At 48.1% G+C, this 19,342-nt stretch overlaps 1 protein-coding gene across 1 annotated transcript in view; it reads left to right on the plus strand.

Annotated features, from left to right (window-relative positions):
* Positions 1-515: 515 nt before the first annotated feature.
* LOC119855307 (cytochrome P450 26B1) overlaps positions 516-19,342 on the plus strand; it is a 34,647-nt gene continuing 15,820 nt past the window's right edge. Inside the window, exons 1-2 of the mRNA XM_038401081.2 lie at positions 516-1,514; positions 5,605-5,829. Coding sequence (XP_038257009.2) covers positions 1,311-1,514; positions 5,605-5,829 — 429 coding nt within the window. The 5' untranslated portion in view covers positions 516-1,310. The remainder of the gene's footprint in view (positions 1,515-5,604; positions 5,830-19,342) is intronic.

The following is a 19,342-nucleotide window of genomic DNA, read 5'->3' on the forward strand; positions in this document are numbered from 1 at the left end:
TGGGATGGCAAAACTTCAGGTCTATCTAAAATGCAGTGCTCTCTTTTCAAACACACCTTTCTTTCCGCCCTTTGCCTCCGGGAAAGTTCACGGGCTGCTAATGCAGAACAAGAAAGTCGGATCGGACCCAGGGGTTATTTTGTCAGTAATTTTAAAGTCTTTTTTGGAGGGGCGGGGGGGGGGAGCTGGTTGATCTCCATAGACACTGGTGTAAATCAGTTGCAGAGCTCCTCCTAGGATCGCCTCTTGCCGCTGCGGCAGGGTGTGTGTCAAGGAGACACTGTGGAAAGAAAATCTCATTCAAAAAAACAAAAACAAACATCAGTGAAGCAATAAACACAAGTGGCTGCAAATAGGGGTGATGCCCCAGTCACCCCCCTCGCCCCGTCCAGGTGAAAGCTGCTGCAAAAGCCCAGGGCTGGGAAAGATGCCCCCACATGGCTGAGCGATTGTTTGTTTATCTCCTTGTTGTAGGTGTGGATTCCAGCAGACAGGAAAATGAAAAACTCAGTTTGATCCTTCTACAACCCTCCCTGGCTGTCTCTTTTCTGGGACTGAAGCCAAACCTCGCACGCTCCAGCGCCCGGTCTGCCTAGACGTTCACCCCGCCTCCAAAAAGTCCTCTGAAGTGAAGGGGGGGGGGGAGCAGCCAGCAGCTGGCTGCTTGCCCATTACTCAGCCTCCCTGCCTCTATATAAACACACACATTGACTTTCTTTTTTACTCAAACTCACATTGAGAGAGGATTTAACAACCAAACCTCCCTCTTTACAGCAATCCAGTGGAGAAAAGTCTAGGGCTTACAATAACCAGCCTATATATAGCTATATAACTCGCTCTCTCTATTTATATATATATTTAATTCCTGCTCCATCTCTCCAGATCTTTGCTGAATTATTTCACGATATAGATAGATGCTATATTTTTCTGGCTTGCATTGGCAGCAAAGAGACCTATAGCATTTGCATAGGGTTTTTTTCTTCTTCTTCTTCTTTTCTTTTTAATTTGATTGCACACACAGTTTGTGGGTTGTTTTTTTCTTTTTGGCTGTATGCTCTGTAAAAGTTTACTTTAAAAGTTTTCAGAGAGGGGAATCTTATTTTGCTGCTGGTGGTGGGGGGAAGAGAACCAGACACCTCCCTACCCCACCCCCCAAATTCTGATCTCCTCCCCCTTCCCTGCTCTGAGCTCACCTTCTATGAAGCGCTACAGTGGGTGACTTTTTATTTGCCTTTTTTGTGCCTGTGTGCGGTGCATTTCAGAGGGTTTGGGTTGTTTTTCCCCCCTCCCTCCTCCTTCTCCTTCCAAATATGCTTTTCGAAAGTTTTGATCTGGTTTCTGCGCTGGCTACCCTTGCTGCATGCCTGGTATCATTGACTCTGCTCTTGGCAGTGTCCCAACAGCTGTGGCAGCTGCGCTGGGCAGCCACTCGGGACAAAAGCTGCAAGTTACCGATCCCTAAAGGGTCTATGGGATTCCCCTTAATCGGAGAAACGTTCCACTGGCTGCTACAGGTAAGGATTCCCCTTCCTTCATTTAAGGTGGTCTGGGACAGTTGGTTTGCACCAGTGGGATTGCATCATGCGTTCTCACAGGAGCAGGGGGCAGATTTCAGAGGCACTTTTATTCTGTGAGGGGGTGTGGGGGAGTCGTTTTCAAAGCAGAGATGGAAGCCTATCGATTTGCAACATTTTATGTCCATGGCAAGCGGATTGCTTTGAGCTGCTGAGTGTTTTCTAGGCTTTCCTCCTCAAATCTCAGGTCGGTTTGAGGCAGGTCTCATACAGGAATTACATTCATTTAAATAGAATCGTGCATTTAAGAATCGGGACCATTTGCTGCTGGAGGAGGCAAATAATCTGGACCGTTGAAATTGTGCTTTATTGGCCACTAAAAAAAGTGCGTCTCCTTCACAAATGATCCCCTCCGCCCAAGCAGAAGGCTAGGTGAACTGTGAACTTTTAAGACTTCAGGACGATGCTGTTTTCACTACTGTAATGTTGTGGGTCCCATCATCGCCAGGGGCTGGGGTCACCATGTAGGCACGGTTCTGCCCCGATGGGTACCTCTTAGAATTCCGTTGCAAACCAGCCGGGGAGTGAAAACTAGCCAAGTGGCTGCATTTAAGGCTAGGAGAGCTTTACATTAGTCAGCCAGGTAAAATCAGCTAATTTCTGAAAGAGGAAAAGGAGTACTTGTGGCACCCACGGGCAGCGGGGTGGCTTGTTTTAAAAAAATCGGTGACTGTAGATTCAGGAGCCATAGAAGGGAAATGATTCTGATTTGTAGGTTTCAGAGGAGCAGCCGTGTTAGTCTGTATCCGCAAAAAGAACAGGAGGACTTGTGGCACCTGAGAGACGCGCAAATTTATTTGAGCATAAGCTTTCGTGAGCTACAGCTTCATCGGATGCATTCCTCTGTATCTGTAATTGCAGCTGTTGCCATAGATTAGATGTATAAACAGTAGAACTCAGATCCACTGAAGTGGGAAGCATTTGTAGGTAATCGTTAGATTAACCCGGGATTAGCCTTGTTAAACGCTGAACAGCGTTTTGTGGAATTTGATCACCCCCAGACCGAAAGACCTGGATAAAGTCACCACTGGGTGACGTGTGTGCTGGTCCAAGAACCAACTTTTAGCAGTACTGATGAAGTGTAGCTGGTTATTAAGGAACAATCCCCCAATACCCCGTGAAAACACAGTACAATCTGTTGTCAATAACGAGCGCTTTGAAGTGTACAGACCCTCTAAATTCAATATCCAGGCTGTTCGATGCACAAATCTGTCGCTTTCATTCACTCCTCCGGTTAAATAGATTTCGACTGGTTTAGGAGGGAACCCGCCTGGAATTAGCAAATGTATTATTTTAAGGATGCTCTAACGAGCAAAGATCAGATTTCATTGGTTGGTTTGGGAAGAGGAGGCTACACCGGTTTACACGTTCTTGGTTTCTGAGCGGATTCCTCCCCTCGCACATTTCGGTGCTAGCAACACATCAAATGCATCGGGTTGGCGTGGGTGCATGCCGGTAGCACCTTTCCCTCCCCCTCGGACCCCTGCATTTCTAGCCAGAACAAGTTACAGAATCCAAACAAACTCTGGAAACACCCAGCCAGAGACCCTCTCTTTCCACCCCAGCCTTGTAAAAGAGGAGAGCTCCAGCCTTCTGGCAGCGGCTAAAGAGTTAACTGCACGCTCTCAATAGTGCTTTATTTTTTAAAGAAATTTATCAGATTTTTACAGGGGGACCAGAAAAGGGTTCTCCCTTTCCACAGGCTCCATCCAAACAGAGTCCAGGGCTAAAAATACAAAATGTTGTATAAATTGGACTCTGCTCGAAACTCCTACCACATAAAGGTAGCCTTTGTGCTGCAGTGGAAATGTTGTACAAATAACTCTTTATTAATGCCACAAAAAGCACTTTAATTATATTTACGCAGATCAAGAAACAGGGTCACCTGAAACATTGAAAATTCACAACCGCGCTTTTGTTTAAAAATAAACACCCCCCCCCAACATCACTTCAGGTTGTGTAGCTACAATGGTTAAGCGCAGATTGCAACTTTTTCTTCCAAGCGATTGTATTTAAAGGGGAAGCTCCTTTTGCAAACTTGATAGAAAATTTCTCACAAGCGTTCTGATTTTTTTTTGCGGGGGGGCGATTTTTTTTGGCCTCCTTGTGTCGGACGGCTCCTGCCCCTTTTCTATGACAAAAGAGCCTCCGCGCATGTGGGAAAGTTATTAAAACTCCAAAATCTGCAGGCGGACTTAGCCCAAGACAATTACACTCTTTAAAGTAATTCAGATTTCATGACAAGTTTTAAAGCTTTGGTATGTTATGCAACTAAAATGTGTCTGGAGCTGCAAAGCAAGGAAGAGGGCAGTCAGTTATTTTGGTTTCCTGAATGAATTGTTCTTTATGGGATAAATCCTTGGTCCATTAAATCCGCCCTAATTGGAAGCCTTGGTAATTAATTCACCCTGGCAGACAGAGAAGAGTAGCATGAAACAGATCTACCTGGCTTGGGGACCTAACAACTTACAACCTGTGTTCGTGCTGTTCGCTATCACGGTACTTTAAGTAAAGTTTGTGCATTCATGGCAAGGGGGTAGGAACTGGACGCCAAGATCTCAGCACGTTTCTTGTCGGGAGGTAGTGGATAAGATTATACAGCCGGTAATAGGAGGACTCCCTAACTTCATTAGGGCGCCAGGCAGAGAAAACAATGCCCAGGGTCCAGCACTTCCGTCCATTTCGGGGTGCGGACAGCAGGAGAGCTCTCCAAATTAGCCTGATTATCCAGGGAGCTTGAGTTTATCAAGGTGACGAACACGACCTCTTCCTCTAAGCTTCATGGGAGTCCGGCACCACCCCTGACAGTCCAACCTGATAGGTTTAAGGGCACTTGATTTCTCGCAGCTCTGTAAAGCCGGGGCTAGATTTGTTCCTTCCCCCCGGCTGTCTCAGTCTATAGCCCCCCCCCCCAACCCCCGTATGTCCCAACAGCCCGTAGATCGAGATCATTTTACGAGCACTGGTTCCATGCACCTTAATGGCAGCCATTACCCAGCCCAGCCACACTGCCCCCGAGTCTTGCTGGGACAGAATCACACGCCCTCTTGGTTTCACATGACTCAACCCATCCCGGTTACCCACGTCCGGACCACCACGTTCCCCGCCCCGCTGACCCATCGCCCCCCGCTGAAGGGTGACGTCTCTCCTCGCTGACCTTTCGCACGCCTCCAGGACCTCGGTCCCGTCCGACGCTCCCAAAAAGGGAGCCCCCTCCCCCCAAGTCCACCTTCTTCCCCCAAACTTCTCCCCAGACCGCGCCCAAGACCTGCTTGGCCGGCGTCCAGTTATTTGTCTCTCCCTGCGCAGCAGCCCGTGTGCGCCTGTCTTCGCTCTCCTCCGTGTTAGGCGGTGCAGCTCCGGGAGGTTTTCCCCTGCTTCTGCTTCGTCTCTCTTTCAAACTGCTTTTCAATGCGCTCATCGTAAACCCAAAGGGAGGGGGCTTGTGGGATCCCTTCTGTTGTTAGCCACTGGCTAATGGCCATTCTGGGTTTAATAGTCGGCAGTTCTTGAGGGACTACAAAGTACATGGATGGTCTTGGAACCAGTTCCTTTGATTGGGGTTAAAGGAGCCTTCACCCTCCCCTTGGGGGTGAATCAAAGGTCACGGGGTGTGTGCCACTGCAGGCCCATAATCTATTTCCCCCACAATATTTTCCCGGATCTTTAAACAGAGAGATACAGGTTTTGACAGGGATACATTTTCCTGTCTGGGCCCTAACATTGGAAAAGCCAGTACACTGCATGACCTCCCCGCTCCTCCTCATCCGAGCTGGGAAATCCCAAGGAGCTCCTTGTAGGGCATTCCCCGTCTGCCACCTCAAGCTGGAGCCGGGCTAGCCTGAGGGAAGTGGGGACTTGCGGCGAGAAGAGAGAGGACCCTCCCATCCCTTTACTGACATTTGGCTTTAAATAAAAGTCGCAGAGATCTCAATAAAGGGGTCTGTCTTTAGGGATCAAAGTCGGTGCCTATTCGGGGCCCATAAGGGATTGTCTGTCCTCAGGCTCAGTGTCCGTGTGTCTGTCCTAGGGATCGTGCTTCCAGTCGTCCAGGAGGGAGAAATATGGCAACGTCTTTAAGACTCACTTGCTGGGACGCCCCTTAATCCGGGTGACCGGCGCCGAGAACGTGCGGAAGATCCTGATGGGAGAGCACCACCTGGTGAGCACGGAGTGGCCCCGGAGCACCAGGATGCTCCTAGGACCCAACACGGTGGCTAACTCCATCGGGGACATCCACCGGCACAAGAGAAAGGTAAGAGGCCCTCAGCTCACCCCCACAGGGAGCAGCGGGAGGAGGGGGGGAGGGAGACTAGGTTGCGCCCCACTCCCGGCTGCTGGGGGCCGCGAGCTTAGTGCCTCCTCCACCCTCAAACCCCGGGGTGCTCCAACCGGGCGAGTGGGCCCCTGTCCCAGAGCTCCCCCGCTAGCCGGGTCCCTGCTCCGCCTCCGCAGGGGGAGAGGGGGGCACGGGTACTGCCCTCCCCCAGCTCCGGGGTGGGGCGGGGCAGGGCAGCAAACGCGCGACCCTGGGGCCCGGCGCACGTGGGTGCCCCCAGCAGAGTCGCCGCGTTCGGATAATGGAACGCGGCAGGGTGAGCGTTCGAAATTCCGAACGCTGCCGGCTGCCCCGCGAGTCCTTTGAGGAATTTAAAAGGGCGATGGAGAGATGTGAGTGGGCCCCGGGGGAGGTGGGGCGGGGGAGGACAGGGCTGGCAGCCGGCTGGGCCGGGCTTCCCCGCAGCTCTGCATCCCCGCCAGAAGAAGGGCGATCTCCGAGGGGCTCAGCAAACGAGGGCCCGCCCGGCCGAGCTCCCAGGTCGACTGCTAGGAGGGCGATGCTGGTCGAGCTCAGCCCAGGGAGGGACGCCGGCAGCCCCAGCTTCTTTCTGGGGCGGAGCGCGGGCAGGAGATTCGGGATCGTCAGCGCTTCTGGATTTATTCGTGGACTTACCATGGGTCTGTCGGGTGGGGGGGGGAGAGAGAGACTGGGGAGGAGAGAGGGCGGCACATCCCACCCCCCTTCCCCAATTGCAGCCGGTGGCACGTGTGACGTGAACCGCAGTAACCTGAAAACCGATCCACTTCTGTCCATCAGCTCCCCTCTTAAAAGGGCAACGCCAGGGCTGTGCCATGGGGGGAGAGGTGGGCAGGGGAGGCTGTCCCTGTGAATGAAAGGGGAGAAACAGCCTCATTAGTGATCAATGACGTTGTTATTTCAAAGGCGCAGGGCGGTGCTGCCCCTTCCCGAAGCCAGGAGTCAGAGAAGGGTGTCTCCAGCCAGCACCCACTGGTTCCTTACAGGGTTTTTTCCAGCAGTCTCTGGCTTTCACCTGTGCTGAGCTCTATCTTTTTTTTTATAGAGCTTCATCAGCTAGATTCTGATCTCAGTTAGGAAGGGTTGAAATCAGATACTATCGGACTGACTTCAGATTCTGATTCCCAGACCGACCATCAGGGTAACTTGGGAGCAGAACCTGTCCCTCTGTCTTCCTCTGCAACCTATATATCGCCCAGCATGCTAACAGCTCTCTCATAATAATACACCTGATCTAAGCACAGAGGAAAGAGTAATTATTAGAGTATACACTATAGGGAACCATTGCCTTCAGGAGAATTACCCTGGAGTAACCGAGATCAGGATTACAGCATTTGCTCCACCCTAGAGTTTACAGCCCCAGGCACCTTGCATTCCTTGCAGGCAGAATTTCTGCTCCCAGGTGCCCACACAGAGCTCATGGCAAGATCTGGGTGTTAGCAGACAAACACTGGCATTCGGGCCCATTAGCAGGAGATGGTGGCCTGATCTCAAGGTAGTGCAGATTTGTATTGTGGGTTGCATAGATTACAGAGGGGCAATTGGATCCCCCTCACATTCTTTGATTCTCACCACAAAATAGGCTTTTTCTGACCTTTTTTTCATTTGGACAGTAGAATGAGAGACAAAATATATAAGACTATAACCATTATCTCACAATACTGCTGCATGCTGAATGGACCCAAATATCGGATACTGTTGCATACTGAAGACCCATAATGGTTTATTGACCTTGCCTTCTCTAACATAAACACAAAGACAGGTTTCAGAGTAGCAGCCGTGTTAGTCTGTATTCGCAAAAAGAAAAGGAGTACTTGTGGCACCTTAGAGACTAACAAATTTAAAATTTGTTAGTCTCTAAGGTGCCACAATTACTCCTTTTCTATAAACACAAAGGTATGTGTGTGTGTGTGTGCGTGCGTGTGTTGGGGGAACCCTACCAAAACAAAACACTCTACTCTGCACGCTTTCCCCCTTGGGGAGAAGATGAGAGATGTTAGTCCCATCTCTTAATGCACTACTGGAAGATGCTCGGACACTCCGGTGATGAGCACAGTATAAGAACCTACACAGAGTTGAGTAGAATTCATTGTATCTGATTCCAGTTTGCAAATTTGATTTGTTGTGGGTTATTTTATTTTTTTTGTACATAGCAATGCGCCCCATTGTAGTATCAGGATGTGGGTGTGATACTGCACACAAAAAGAGATGACCCTGCTCCCTCTGTGATGGGGGTGTCACTTGGGATGTTTGAGGGAAAGGAGAGGAGAAGAGGCCTGGTTATACAATGTTGAAAAAAGCGATGCTAACTTTGGGATGGCTGCAGGAAGGAAACCGAGCTGTGCTGAAGCCAGCAATTTCAGCTCCCTCAAGTTTCCTATTGAGGAAGGGGGCAGAGTCAAACAATTATGCGAAGGTCTGTCTAAATATTTTTTCGTTTCCCTTCGGGAAGGAAAGATGTTTCTTCTTTATTGCAAACAAGGGGGGCATGAGGACCTTTGGATGAAATCTCTGTAGGTGGAAGCTTTAATAAAACCATGAAGCTTAGACCTCAGGAAAAATTATAGAGGGGTCAGGGAAGAGAGTTGGTTATGGGAATGAGGTAATGGAAAGGGAATACACTTAAAAGGTCTTCACACCTGCCTATAGAGCCCTTCAGGTTTACTAATGATTTGTACCTCAACTGAACACTGAGGCGCTGACATCAGAACTTGAATGATAAGCATTTCACAAGGAGAGTTTTCCATCCTACACCTTTTCTCTCTCTCTTGACACATTAAACCAGTTACTTTATTTTTACCGAGGGGGAACAACATTCCCTAGATGCAGGCCAAGTTTTGTGAGTGTGGGAAGGGATGGCATGTTAAGATCCAAATTCCCCAGCCCCCATGGTTTGGTTCCACGTCTGATCCAAAACTTGGGGGCTTATTTTCCAATTAGGATGTGGCCAGAACCTCATGACACCAAATATTCTCACAAGATTTTGACTTGAGCAGAGCTGAAATCAAATAAGATTTTGGTGTCATCCGAACCCTATACATTGTTTCCTGAGTTAGTCTATGCCTATTTTCCATTTGAATTCTGGCTGACATCATAAATAAACACAAGTTACCTTCAAGGATTAAGGGCCTGGAAAATGGGGGCAAGGGGGAAGGGAGAATGAGAGACATTTTTAGATGCTAACCATTTTTAATGAGGTATTTTCTTGTGGTGACTGTTAAGCTTTCTCTTTCAGAAACATCCACTATTGTACCAATAGATTAAGCTTGCTTTCCTTTGAAAAAGTTTACTCTGATTCCCTTGCCTTCCCTAGTCTGCTTTCCTCTTAATTATTGTTTTCTTGATTGTCAGCATCTGGTGTGTTTCACGCCCTTAGGTGTGTGCCCAAGTGATTTCCCTGCATCAGTGCAACTATTTACCTGGCAGTCACTTGAATAATACTTTTCCATGCACACAAGGATGTCCTTGCCCTGGATGGGAGGCAGTTCCAAGTAAGTTACTCCCTTGGCCATCAGACAAACATGTTTCAAATAAGAAGAAAACAAAGATCACTTTGTTCTTGGTTGTATCTCTGTACTCTGGCTGGTGAAGACAAGAAGATGACCAGCCCAAGGTCCTATCAGGCCAAGTGCCCTGCCAGAGACGGTAGTCTCAGGTTTCTTTTAGTTAAAGCAGTCTCGCTCCAAAGCTGCTATTTGTTTTGCAATTATTATTATTTTTTAACTCTTCTCATCCTGCTATTGGGGTTGAAGGTTGTGTTAGCAAGAATGTGCTTCAGAGCTTATGAGGAAGTGGAAGTCATATACTTAGGACAACTTTAACAACCTAGGCCATGTGGCAGGGTTTCTCCAGTGCCTTATCGACAGAAGATGATGTGTTACATCATCTAGTCTATCCCCAGTGGAGCGCCAAATGAAGGATGATTGTTCTCTGCAGTATTCCTCTCCTGCGCTTTGTCCATTCCAGGTCATAATGTCTCAAGCAATGAGAATGTTTGAGGTGAAGCAGAGCTACTGGGGATAGGGGTTAGAAACAGGATCTGGGAGCTAGGATGATTAGGTACTTCTGTTCCGAGCATTGCCATGGACTCTTGGATGAGGTTCTCTTCCCAGCCCTGCCACAGCCTGTGATCTTAGACAAATCACTTGACTTCTCTGTGCTTGAGGCTTTAATCTCTTAACATTTGTAGAGGGCTTTGAGGTCCTGGGATGAAAGGTGCTACAGAAGAACAAAGTATTCTTATTACGCCATATTAAAAAGTCTGTAGCTATGGCAGCTCACAGCCTTCCCCTCCCCCATTTATTAAAACTCCTCCGCATGAGGTTGTCCAGGTGAATATAAACTGGAGAAAGCTCGCCTTTGGGAAATTAACTCGTCAGTCTTTATTGGAATGTGCGTCTGTGGCTAAAGAAGCAGAACCAAGCAGCTCAGGGGCTGGGGTGGAAAGGTGAGAAAGGAGCTGTGTGCAGTCTCCTTGGTGGGACCGCACACTTCAGCAGTCACATCTGTTTATGGCTGATATCATCAAAGGTGGCTTCACCCTTGGCCCAAGATGAAACCGAGGGATAAGAACATTTGCAAGCCCTGGGAGCCCCAGATCAATATGTACCTAGCGGTTGTTACTGCTGTTGGATTACAGGGTTTACACTGAAGTCAGAGAAGAACACTAGCTGGCTTTCATAGAATTGTAGAATATCAGGGTTGGAAGGGACCTCAGGAGGTCATCTCGTCACACCCCCGGGTCAAAGCAGGACCAATCCCCACCTAAAATCATTTCCAGCTTTGGGCTTATGCAGCAAACTAGCACCAACCCCAGGCACCCACATGGAGAGAGCTTGTAAATGTACAGTATGCCACTTCAAACCGAGCACATGAGAATGAAAATAGCTACTGTAGCCAAGGCTCATGCCTGCTAGGGTGTGTGATCAGGCACAGAAAACACTCCAATGGGGCGGCTGTCACAAATACAGGAGCTAGTTTTCCCAGCTGGGTGATGCTGTTGTAATTGTTGTTGTTGTTTGTATTATCAGAGCTTCTCAGAGCCCGTCATGGACCAGGGCCCCATTGTGCTAGGCATTGGACAAACCCAGAACAAAAGAACAGCCCCTGCTCTAAATTGCTGACAGTCTAAGCATAAGACACCCCTTTCCCGAAATCATATGCTGTCTACACAGTAGGCAAAGACACGCTGCTCTGGGTTCCGTTCTTCCATCCCTTTGCCAGTACAGGACTGTGCCCTGCACTACAGCACATTTGTTTAAGGACCAGATTTTTCATAGTGGCTGAGCATCTGTCTCTCCCACCGAAATCCCAGATGCTGATCACTTTTTAAAATCAGCTCCTCAGTGCCTCGGTTGATAGGAGTTCCTGCCACTGAACAGTTCCACACATGTCTGCTGGATATTTAGTTTATTATTTTTCCTTTGCTCAGTCTTACCCCTGGGGCTATCCCTTCTTAGATCACCCTAAACAGTTCTTCTCCCTCTTTGGTGTTACCCCAATTCAGTCTCTGAACTGCTTGTCAGACTGATGTCATACCCCAGGCTTGGTCATCCTCACTGCTCACATTCACTCTATTTCGAGGCTTCTAATAAATCCTTTCAGCCCCTTGCTCATTTTTGTTACACTTCACTCAGTTCCCCTTAATGTATTGGCACCTCTCTGGTTCCTAACCACTCAGAACTGAATACTGTATCCTACATGCCATAGAGAAAGGGCACTGTTTATATATTTAAATATTATAGACTGAATTCTGTTCTCATTTACACCTGGACAACTCCAATGAAGTGAATGCAGTTGTTCTGGATCCAGCGTATGCTAAAGCAGAGGCTGGCCCTATGCATTTTAGAGTTGGCAAAGGATTTGGGTCCTGGGAGGACATGACCTTAAATCCATATTTACCTGTAAGAGATGAGGAGAAAAATCTGCTCTGTGGTGGGATTTAGGGGAAATGGGTTTGTGTTTTCTAAAATGTGAATGACCAATAAGGAAATTTAAGTAACATGAATCACATGCTTCTATGAATAATAATAGTCTCTGCAGCCAAACTTAGCTAGCAAAAAAAAAAAAAAAATTGCAAAGGCTCTCGTCTCTTATGCTTCAGGGCATAGACAGGTCATCCAATTGGGATCAGGAAGGAATTTTCTCTTGCATGGGGTAGTATTGTATAGGTAGGTGCATTACGGTGTGTGTATGGGGTGAAGGGTAACACCTTCTTCTGAAACATTCAGTATTGATAACAGGATCCTAGTTTAGACAGACTCTTGGTCTGTTCCAGCATGGCAGTCCTAAAAACGTACATAGCTGGCTCAAACCCCACGCCCTCGCCCCAAGATGGGTAGAAGTCCCAGACCCTGGGAGTTCTGGAGGAAGCAAACTGGCATAAGACAAGTGGCCTGCTTTGTCTCACTGCTCCAGTGTCCGAAACTACAGCATTCATTAACACACCACAGTTAATGTTCTGCCTCGGAGGCATACAAGTGTTGAGCTTATTAGCACCAAGCAGAAAGGTCTGAGGCTTTAATATAGTTTGCGAGAGGATTAAGAACACAAAAGGGGCCATAAATTTACAACCAAATACAAACCAGCTGCTGTGGGCAGGGATAAAGGGAGGGGGGTGGGAAGGTACCTTTTCCCATCATGAAAGCCCTGATCCAAGATCTTAAAATATTTTACGTTTCCACTGAACCCTTTCGTCCTTGTTGCCATGGAGTATAAATCATATGGCGGAAAGAAAACCATCCCCTCGGTCCTGAGCCAATGGGGCCAGATCCTCAGCTGGCGTGAATCAGCATGGCTCCATTGACTTTTCAGCTGGTGCATCAGTGGAGCCACGCCACTTTGCACCATTAGGGGATCTGGCCCAATGAGTTTTAGTTCACATGCAAAGGGCCTGATGCAAAGCCCATTGGAGTCAGTGGAAAGACTCCCATTGACTTCAAAGGGTGCAGGATCATGTCCCGACTGAGAGATTGTCACTGAGACTGGCTCCCTGAGTTTAGACCAGGTCTGACTCTCCGAGAAAATCCAGGGTAACTCCAATGGCTTTCACAAAAAACACTAGTGTGGATGCTGCCTTTTTTGCATTTTCATAACACCTTTCATCCTGATATGCCTTGCAAGCTTTAAGGATGCTTTACAGTGCAATCCCTTTGGTCATACACCAGCAATTGTACAGATATCCTGGGAGCATAGGCCTTTTTAAGCAGGCCACCTTGCGTTCCTCCACCTTCCACTAGAGCCCTGTTTAACCAGCTTGGGCAGTTGACTTCCCTTCTGTGTTCTCCATTCCCCCATCTGTAAAATGGGAATGAGGATTCTGATCTCCTTTGTAAAGCGCTTTGAGATCTGCTAACGAAAAGTGCTATATGAGAGCCGGGTATTATTATTACTATTATCCAAAGATGCCAGACATCCTCTGAGACATCTAGAAATTTAAGGTAGTGCTTTACCCCAAATGCTCTTTGCCTACCCTGGAAACACAACCATCTCTGAGGTGCAACATGGCAGTGGTTCAACAGTGTACAGCAACAAAGCAGGGCAGGGAGTGTAGATTGGGTAGGAACTTTAAGTCATCTAATCCATCCTCCACTTCTAAGTGTCTCAACTACCGATTCTATTTAGGTTGTGTTATCCCACTCCTCACTCTGGTATCAGAGTGCTCTTCCAGTCTAAGGAATCTTGCTGTCAGGAAGTTTTTCTTGTGATTCTGCTTCCATTTTCCTGCTCTTAATTTCATGCGGTTACTTCTAGTTGCATTATTCTCCGCTGCCTTGCACTGTTCTTTACGCCTGTGCAAAGTGCTGAGGGAATACTCCCGAGAATGAAGGAATCTTAATTATCGATGGAAATTGAAGAGTGTTTAAGCATTAGCACTGTGTACTGGGATAAATATGGTAATTGCCAGGAATGTGTTGGATGTAGCTCTTGGGAACTCTCCTCTCCTGCTTGAAGATTCAGACAACAAAGCTGAAGTCAGGGCTGGGGTGACGTCCCCATCTCTGATTGAGTCACCCTCATCTTTGGATCTTGCTAATCCATCCCTGCTAGGTACTCATAAGAGCACATTTATTCTGCTTTTAGAATGGGCCAGATTGCATCACACAACAACTATTTTCTCAGGGTTGGATTCTCCTAACCTACTACAAAGGCAATGGACAGAGGAACGCTGGCTATTATCCTTCCAAAATACACTTAATGGGATTCTCTGCTACTCCAAGCCTAGCCTGGAGTCTTGGAAACTCACCATGGAAAAAAAATCAAACGATCCATCTGGGCTGGGGGCCCTGGACTCCTTGTTAGCTGAGGAGCAGCTCTTGACTGGGGATCAGTGAGTGAGCTAATTTAGCTTTTCCGGCCACAGGTGTCCCTGCAGCTGTATCATTCGGTGGCCCATACCAGTGCGGGTCACTGACTCCACCAAGGATATATGTTGAAGGTTCAAGAGAGGATTAAAATAAAACCCACGTTGCTGAGAGAGAGGTTAGGGCCCTGGTAATATTGTGACTTATCAGACTTAGGGAAAGGCTTTGATTTCATGGTGCTCTAGCTGCATTTGTACATCTTGCTGGGGAAAGGGGCTGGATTATCAGACCTGGGGGCTTGTATTTATCCACAGAGCAGGTACAACACAGGCAGGGTTAGGGGCACTTCTCCCTACATGCTGGCTTAGTAATGTGCTTCACGGGAGACTTCAGTCTCCTATGGTCACAGAGCCACGTGGGAGGATTGGGGGGAGGTTGGGATGTAAAGCATGACAAACCGGGACTGGACAGAGATAAGAGAGTTCCCCTCATCTAAGTGAATGAAAACCCTTTGGATGGGTAATAGCATTTGGTCGCTGCTGACATGTAGGTTTCAGGTTTTGTAACCTGATCCCATAAAGCAGCCAGTCCCCATTTCTGACGGATGCTTTGAAAAAAATGACCTATGTTGTTAGGGCCTGATCGACAGTTCACTGAAATAGTGGAAAGACTCCCATTGGTTTGGATGGGCTTTGGAGCAAGTCCTTAGCCTTCAGAACCAAGGAAGCAGTGGGTTTTCAGGACAGCTGATCGGAAATTGGAAATATCCATTAATTTGTTTTCCTTCCAAAGTGGAACAACCCTCCCCCGCCGAAATTTCCCACAAAATGAAAATTCTGAAAAATTTTCAATTTGAAACTATCAAAACATTTTGTTCCACTAATGCTGAACTGTTTTGTGGCAGTTGTGTTGAAATGTTATATTACAATATAAAATATTTATATATATTTGTAATATATAGCTCTAGTATAGTATTACAATTTTAATTTTAATAGGATATCAAAGCAGAAACAAAATAAATGGAGACGAATTGAAACAAGGAAAAGTTGGAATGATGCATTTAAAATTTTTCCCGCCAAAAATTTAATTACAACCAACACATTCCTGCAAAACATTTCCGTGCCGATGATGCTGCACTTTCCAATGGAAAACTGTTCTCTCAAAAATTTTCAAACCAACTCTAGCTTCCAGTAATGGTCCCTTGAGGCCGACAGCAACCTCTTTGGCTTTGACCTTTGTCACGTGGGGTCCCTACTGCAACCAGATTCACTGCTCTCTCATCCTCCAGTGGGAGAAATTTCTGCATTATACATCCCACTGGCAGGCTCAGGGAATGCTGGTCTTTGATGAGCAAACTCCATGTAGTTCAGATTCTTAGCTTCCACCTTACCAATTATCTCTCAAGAGGCCGTAAATCCCTACAATAATGCATTTGCCAATTGATGACAATATGCCACTGAGGAAGATGGGAATGGGGGATGGGAAGGGCCACTCTAAAAGGCTACTTGTCAATTGTGGCATGTGGCACATGGCATCAGTCTTGTTCAATGATATTCCAACCAAAGGCTCTTTATAATGATCTCTTGCACAGCACAAAGGGCTTTTAGAGTGCCGGAAAGGCAGTGATCAGCCTCGTATCTTTGCTCTCTGTGTGCGTGTGTGTGTGTGTGTGTGTGAAATGAAGAAGTCAATTTATGTACATTTCCAGGGGTAAAAATAGCAGCTGAAAAAGTATTTTTCAAGTATTTTTCTTTTGAACACCTTTGGCTTGGCAGCCTTGTCTGTGACTGCTCAGTGCCCGGCAGCATCTTACTTTGTTTTCCCTTCCATTTGAGCTTGCGGTTCCATAATCACTCCTGCTCGTGAGCCTGGCAGCCAGATCCAAAAATATTGGTACGTAAGATTTGCAAGGTCGTTGAGCCATCAAGTAGGGTATCCTGCCTCTAGCCGTGGCCAAGAACTGATGCTTTGGAGGAAGAGGACATCTGCTATAATGTGGTTACAATTGGGAAGGCAGGGTTGGAGCAAATACTTGTCTGGCCCTTGACTGAGGTGAATAAACCTCTTGTGTCAAGGTTTAGAAACTGTTTGGTGTTTCCTGGGCTCATGCTGAGAGCAGCGGGTAGCTGAGACACAACTGCTGCAGCCAAAGTAGCCTTTGGAGCTCAACAGAGAGTGTTGTGTTAACATGCCATCAACTTATTCATTTTCTAGGGCTGGACCAACAACTCAGGGGAGGCAGGGAATATGAACCTGTCCTAGCTGGCACCAGCTCCAAACATTTCAGGGGCGAGTCTGATGGACTCAGGTCATGCCTAGGGAGCACTGAGTCACCACTCCTGGGAGAGCCATGTTCCAGAGGCCTGTTCTCGAAGTGCAAAGAGGCCAATCCTCTTCCTATGGGACTTTTCAATAACAGTCTTTGGTCCCTCCTCTTCCGGGTTGAGCAGCAGGAGGAGAGCAGCTCTGGGTCTAGTGATAGTGAAATCAGGAAGCCTACTGCCACTCTGTTGCTGGTTTGAGTCCCACACAGGTCTGTTGTGATTGCCAGATGGCTGTTGAGTGGCCGATGTGAAATGGATCTCAATCTGGCTCCTGCTGGACATCGGCGTCAGCAATAGCTGAGGTCAGGAACTGAATGGGCCATGGAGACTGAGCTCCTCACCCATTCCAAGAGGCCAGGGTTGAGGCACATTGGAGTGGGCAGTGTGGTGAGAACTGTACTGTCATTGGATAAATGGAGGGTTTTGTTCTCAGGGGCTGAAAAGAACCTGTGCATGCACTAAACTCCCCTTAAACCAAACCTCTTTCAAACAAGGTAACTGTCCATGAAAACACTATGTGTACAAGCCAAAGGCATATAAAGGGATGCTGCTTCTTCTCTTTGGTGTGCCTCAAGGAATAGCTGAAATGCAATAGGCCTGGTGGGTTCACATCAGACAGGGAAGAGGCACCTCTCATTGTCACGCGTAACTGGAACTCTCTGTGGATCCAGGGAGCTGAGACACCGGGCAAGAATGTTCTGCCTTAGGATAACCGTAAATCCTTAAATATCCTGTTTTTGTTGCAAGAAGAGGCGTATTCGGAAGTTTCCAGACAGGGTCGGTTAATCTGCATTCAGGATGGTGGCCTCTCTTTCTGACCCGTGGGCGAAAGGGTGCATGCGTGTGTGGGGCTTAAGTAATTTCTTTGAGGAGTACGCATTTTTCTATCCTCTCTGATTCCAGAGTCAGCGGGAGCCTTGGCTGTCAGCTATCTTGACTAACAAGCCACAAGGATCACAGCAGGCCTGTGTGGCACAAGGGGAATAAATCTGGGTCTAAAACCCAGTGAAGTACGTACCTCCTGACTAAGGTGTGGATTCCAGGTCGGGGGATAGTGTGACCAGAGGTCCTGATTTTATAGGGACAGTCCTGATATTCAGGGCTTTGTCTTATATAGGCGCCTATTACCCCCTCCCCCCCATCCTGATATTTCACACTTGCTATCTGGTCACCCTAGGTGGGGAATGGGGCAGGGCCTGGGTGAATTTGGAATTAGCTGCCTCTCATATCAGCTGTAGCATGTTATAGATCAGGTCAGCCAGTCCGGTTTCCCCTGACAGTGCAGGACTGTTCCCTACAGAGCAGGCCTTGGGGGCCTGTCTAGTCTAGCTTTAAATGACTCTGCAAAGGGAGTTTCTCCCCTTTCCTTGGGAGACCATTCTGCACCTTAATAAGTTCTTTCTGTTTTTCCTGTTAATTCATCTGAGAAAAGTGAACACTGAGGTTCCTTTGCATCCTTTTCCCTTCTGTGCTTTAACCTTCCCTCCCTCCGGACTCCCTAGACTAGAAGACGAGAGCTATTTGGCAAATGTTCGCTAGAGGGCGCAGGGATTTTAGCCTAGAAGCAGGAATGCGTTTGTGGAGAGACCTGTTGGGATGGAAGCCTCTTGCAACTGGGAAGCTGCTCCATTGCGTTGGAGCATTCTGGGTGAGCGGGAAGGAGGGCCAGGCCAGGCCAGACCATGGTCCAGAACAACACACTGGCCAGTGGGATTATTTAGTTTTGAGAGAAGAGGCTTGAGTGGGGACGAAGATGAAGTATTTTAAGGAGCCAGGGTGGTTACAGAGGTCTAAGCGGGAGCTGGTTGAGGCATAGGTGTAAATATGGAATCTAAACGCATTGGAGGTGAGCCCACGACAAATCCCAGTGCAAGTGAATCCTGATATACCTGAGTTAGGGAGCGGCTGGGCCAGCCAGCCAAACTTCCTGGGAGCTAGGAGGTGCTGGGTAGGGGCCATCTTGTGTAACAGGGAACAAACCCTGGCTGACAGCAAGATGGGCTAGACGAGACTCAGTGGGTCTTGCCTGGCTCTAGATGCTGGGAGACAGAGGCGACATACGTAAGAAGAGAGCGGTAGGCAGAGGAAGTGGGCTTCCAGTTCTGACAATGGAGCAACTCTCTGAGTGTCAGAGTAGCCAGCTACCCTCTCCTCGGAGTTGGGAAGGGATCCCTAGATTAACCCTCCCTAGCTCTTTGGCAGGTGATGGGAGGCAGGGTGTTTGCTTGGGGGCAGGGTGTATTTAATTTAATTTATTTATTTTTGCATTTCCTAGCACAAATCGCTTTTAGAGCCCCAGGAATTTGCGCAGCTCTCGGGGCTCAATGACAACATCCACCCCCCTTCTCCAGGTGCTTGGGGCTATGCTCTGGGGGCAGAGGATCCCACAGCTGCCTCTTGCCTGGTTACCTTCCTCTGAAGCAGCTGGCGCTGGCCGCTGTCAGAGAAGGGGTACTGGGTTAGATGGACCTCGGGGCTGAGCCAGTCCGGCTGTTCCTGTGTTCCTGCATACACACCTCCCCTATTGCCCAGTGTGCTTTTGGGTCTGGGGGTGCCCTCCCCTGCACCAGGCTTGCTTGCTTTTTATACCTACCTAGCTTGCTTCTTATACAGACATCCATCACTGGGGCACTAGGGAGATCACCTAGCATATTGGCTGCTTAGTGAGTTGCCGTGACCATAGCTGATTGGAGCGCCTGGGTGTGCAAGAGAATAGACATGGCCTGGACAGTGGTCGGGGTAGCTTCCCTCATCCACCACCCCACCAATATGCCTCGAACCTGCCCTGTAAGTGTGCAGGGAGTTGCCTCTATAATCCATTGG

Source organism: Dermochelys coriacea, chromosome 4 (genome assembly GCF_009764565.3).
Source record: "Dermochelys coriacea isolate rDerCor1 chromosome 4, rDerCor1.pri.v4, whole genome shotgun sequence".
In the NCBI taxonomy this organism is placed as follows: domain Eukaryota; kingdom Metazoa; phylum Chordata; order Testudines; family Dermochelyidae; genus Dermochelys; species Dermochelys coriacea.